The sequence below is a fragment of the Sardina pilchardus genome, chromosome 21 (assembly GCF_963854185.1).
Source record: "Sardina pilchardus chromosome 21, fSarPil1.1, whole genome shotgun sequence".
In the NCBI taxonomy this organism is placed as follows: Eukaryota; Metazoa; Chordata; class Actinopteri; order Clupeiformes; family Clupeidae; genus Sardina; species Sardina pilchardus.
In genome coordinates, this window is record NC_085014.1 from 28,048,958 (window position 1) to 28,053,355 (window position 4,398).

Consider the following 4,398-nt stretch of genomic DNA (forward strand, 5'->3'; position numbering starts at 1 on the left):
CCCTGCACGCTGTCGTGACGACGCCACTCTCCCAAAGCCATCTTTAACGAGTTTCTCTCGCCCGTGTAGGTTGTAGCTGCTCGGCCACTGTAACTAGGAGTCAAGTGAGGCAAATGATTCCTCTTCAGAGCGCCATTAGAGCGGAGCATGACTCTCCTGCGCAGCGGCGCCTCCAGAGACCTGGCCGTGCAGCGGCGGCAGTGCCTCATCTACGCCTGGCCCCAATGCATGGGGAGGGGACTACAATGTGCATCAATAACAATAAACCTGTTAGACCCCCATACAGCTTATTTATGTCTCATAGAAAAACCCGGGAAATAAATAAATAAGAAGACAGTGGAATGCGTCGCACTGGAGGGAGCGAGGATATGCCGAGCTAGCGATTTTAACGGGTCAGACAGAATAATTATCATATGGCTTTTTTTCCCCCTACTCTTTTACTGCTGGTATCTATACTGCTCACGTTGAAGCTCCCACAGGATTTGGCCTAATAGCGCCAACAGGTTATTGGAGGCTAATGCTATAAAGAGGCAGTAAAAATGGCCTGGTGCAAAAAAAGGAAGTGTAATATACAGTGTGTGTGTGTGTGTGTGTGTGTGTGTGTATGTGTATGTGCATTTGTGTGTGTGTGTGTGTGTGTGTGTGCATTTGTGTGTGTGTGTGCGAGAGACTGCCACTCAGGGCAGGCAGAGCTCCAAGCCCTGGCCCTTCATCGCAAACTATCAATTGCAAATTTACTGTGCCCTATAAAGTCTGTAATGAGCCGAATGAGAATTATGGATCAGATTCTCTCTCACAACAATAACAGAGGGGAAAGAGTCAGCAGCCTGAGGCACTTTAATTGCTGTTGGTGAAGGGTGGAACTATTTCAAAATGACCAGCTGAGGACTGCAAAGAAGTATGAAACAAGACAAGATATTTGATAGTTACATAAAGAGCATTATGAACCGTTCAGAATATTGCCCATTTTGCAACAGAGAAAAAGTGAGTTAGACAATTTCAAGTTTCAACACTCAGACCAGCCTGAATTTCAAACTTACCAATGCAGTTACTTATTATTTGCAGCAGTTAATCATTAACATGATCTTTCAGATGCAGCTCTGACCAAATGTAAATGAAACTCCTTCAACATCACTAAAAAGCTCTCTGGGCACAGATGCCATATGTCAAGGGTGAAATGTAAACAGACCAATCAGCAGAAGCAACAGAGCTCCACTCTGTAGCATAAAATATCACCTACTCTTGAAGAAAGTTCACTCCTGTAGTGAATGCTACAATTCTGAAAGGCATTAGCGAATTAATTATTGGATTCAAGCAACCCACTCCAGAAACTCAGCTCTTAGAACTGTTATTATTTGATTAGCTGCCCATCTAATTCCTTAATTTGTCAAGGTCCATTAAAATGCACTCACTAATGGCTGTGGCTGTTTCCCTGCATGAGCGGAGAAAACGTCAACTCCAACAAAACTCAAAACTTCATACAATTAAGATATGGGTTGGACACCAAAGGCGGCTCCATTTTTAAATTGGCAACGTGTGCCTCATACAAATTTGGCCAAAATGAGTACAGTGTAGCAAGCTAGCTCGCTAACGTTCGCTACCAGGAAGTTAGCCATCTGACTGAGAAACTGGAGCAACGATAACTGTTTTTTTTATGTCTGGAGTGAACCTTGTGATTATCAGGTACAACCACATTTCTAAACATAGACTACACGAGCGCGTTTTCACGCGTAATTATGGGTTTTCTTTACATCCCACAATATGCTGCCCATATGTTTAGGCTACTAAAAGGTGATGTGTGAAGTATCCGTATCCTATGGTGTTCATTGATTCTTTCTTATTAGCTATTCAGCAAGGAGCGAGGACGCGTCTTGCTGTCTTTCAGCGGGTAGTCAAGACGCCTTAGCTCGCTAGCAAGATCAGATGGTGAGTGTGCGAAGTAACCCTGAAACATGGCACGCCGAGAGAGTACCTATCAATCTACCGCCAAGAGTAAATACATACCAATCGGTTCAGTCCTCTTCGTAGCATATTGCAGTTTCTCGTCTTCTTTGGTTTGGGAAGACAGTGGGGAATTGCAGTTCCTTTTGTTTCGGCCAACTAAACACACGAGCTTTAAACGATGAGTAACTTTACATGAATGACGGCGAATTAGCTTGCTATCTATTTTCTATCCAGTTCGTCCTAGCTACGTGGAATGTCGCAGCGTTGCTACATTGTTTCCATTTTCTTGGCAGTCTTTCTCCCCTAACCATTCGCATTCTCCTTTCTAAGTGTTTTCCGCGTTGCGGCGTGCGGGGCTAGTCTTGCTTCCCCGTGTGCGGGGCTGCTCTTTTCAGCGGCATCTTCTACTATGCCCTGTTGCTGTGCTTCTTCTAAATTATTCGTCGCATGCGCTTCTCCTCACTGAACCGGTCGCGTTCAAATTAAACCGATAAGCAAAAAGTAAGTCCAATATCGGGTCATGCACAGTCTTATCGTTTCCACCACCGCCCCCTCATCTCACTTGCGCCCTGTCAAACAAATTTTACTCCAGCTTCAAGAGTAGGGTGTCCCTACATTCACACACCCCGCCCCTTGAAGGTGCGGTAACATCGCAGTGTTCCCTGGGAGATGAAGTCTTGTAAGAAAGAAACCCTTGGAATGTAAAATAATACAGACAACAGTTTCTAACAGTTTCAGTCTTGAGAACAATTTTGATCAGTACACTAATCCTTAAGTAGTAGCCTATGCACAATCGTCTATACCAAAGTGTGGGATTCAGTTGGCCTTTCCTTATTCAATTGCCTCTTCTCGCAGTAGCCTATGTCAGTAACTAAACTATTTGGGCATTGGCTATTAAACCATATTTAGACACTCACTGAAACAATTCCATTGCTTTGTCTTTGTTCTTATGGAATTAGAATGATTTTACCAACATTTGTTATCTACCCGTTTAACAAAGATAATGACTATATTGTTGTTATGTATATGATAATAATTCTGAATACCTTGAATTTTAACATTAATCACGCAGTCTTTGGTGCTCCAGTCTATTTGTAACATTATTTTAGACACAGAGAACTAGTTGGACATTTTAATTCCTTTTCTTTCACTTCTCCTGCCAGTAGGAAGTGTCTTCTGTAGCCTAGTGATTAGCTATAGACAGGAGGTCCTTAAAAATATCTGTCAAATATGATGGGTGAATTTAGGCCTACGCCAATGCAGCAACAACCTTCATTTTTTCCCTCAGTGGTTTGGTTTCCCTTGATGAATACTTTCTGTCCAATCAGTATGAATTTAGCTCCATCTTGTGGTCATCGTGTTGCAAGCGACCCCTCTTGCCTGTCCTACTTAGCCAGTTGGCAGGGCAATTCACACCTCCCAGGGGTGTTAACCTGACATTGTGGGTAATATGAGTACCGTATGCACACCACTAACCACCTACATTGATGAGTAACACATCAAGACCAGTAGCATATCTTTAAAAAAGCTGAATTGCAAGAGCCCAGATAGGGGCTGGCATGTTTGGTGTGAACTTGGCCAGGCAGGACTGCCGCATGCATAGTGTTGACAGCGAAGCTCAGAGGTGTGGTGGCGGTGATGATATGGAGCTGCATGAGCAAAAGGTGTTGGGGTGACATTTCTCAGTGGCACTGCGCCTGGAAATATACAGAAATACTGACTGACGGGTAGAATTCCAGTCTTCAAAGTTGCAGGAGAGGAATATTCCAGCAGGATAATGATCCAAAGCGCAGTGGCAAAATCAATCAAGAGTTTCTAAAGAAATAAAAACAAAAATAATACATTTTGATTATTTGAAAGATTTTGGTAGAAAAAAATAGGACTCCAAGGCATGTGTCCGTTAATGTGTAATACTGGTATCATCTAGGTGGATTTTACATAGGGCCTAAGCGCCTGTATGTCATCTTGTAATGCAATAACTGTGAAATGATACAATTTGGAATCGTTTGACATTTAAGTGACGTTGAGTGAATTATACACTACTCAACTCATGTTGTGCAGGGCTGTACACAGTGGTAGCATATTTGTAGTAGCATATGTTACACAAAATCAGCCTGTGCTATGGATTATTTACCAGTTTAGCACCAGTGAGACCTTATTTATTTCCAGAGTACAGCCTACAGATGAGGTATTTGTAAATACATACCAATGCTAGAGATTTAGTGGATTGTGCAACAGAACTATCAACCTCTGTAGCAATGAACAGAGAAGGTAACGTAGCCTACAGCCCTAGTGTGTGGTGCAATAGATTGGAAATGAATGAAACACATACAATTCTCCATTAAGCTGCTGATAAGTCAACTTTGTGAACAATGCTGGCCAACGTTCCTGATTATTGTGGTTCTGGCATGTTCCCACTGACATTTGCAACATTTTTTTTTCGGGGGGGTGGGG

The 4,398-nt window shown here is 42.8% G+C and overlaps 1 protein-coding gene across 4 annotated transcripts in view; it reads right to left on the reverse strand.

The window, feature by feature from the left end:
• atp11c (ATPase phospholipid transporting 11C) overlaps window positions 1-2,510 on the reverse strand; it is a 56,229-nt gene extending 53,719 nt beyond the window's left edge. For all 4 annotated transcript variants that reach the window (XM_062524174.1, XM_062524173.1, XM_062524172.1 and 1 more), the window contains exon 1: window positions 2,005-2,510. In XM_062524174.1, the coding sequence (XP_062380158.1) occupies window positions 2,005-2,031 (27 nt within the window). In that variant the 5' untranslated portion in view covers window positions 2,032-2,510. The remainder of the gene's footprint in view (window positions 1-2,004) is intronic.
• Between the last annotated feature and the right edge of the window lie 1,888 nt (window positions 2,511-4,398).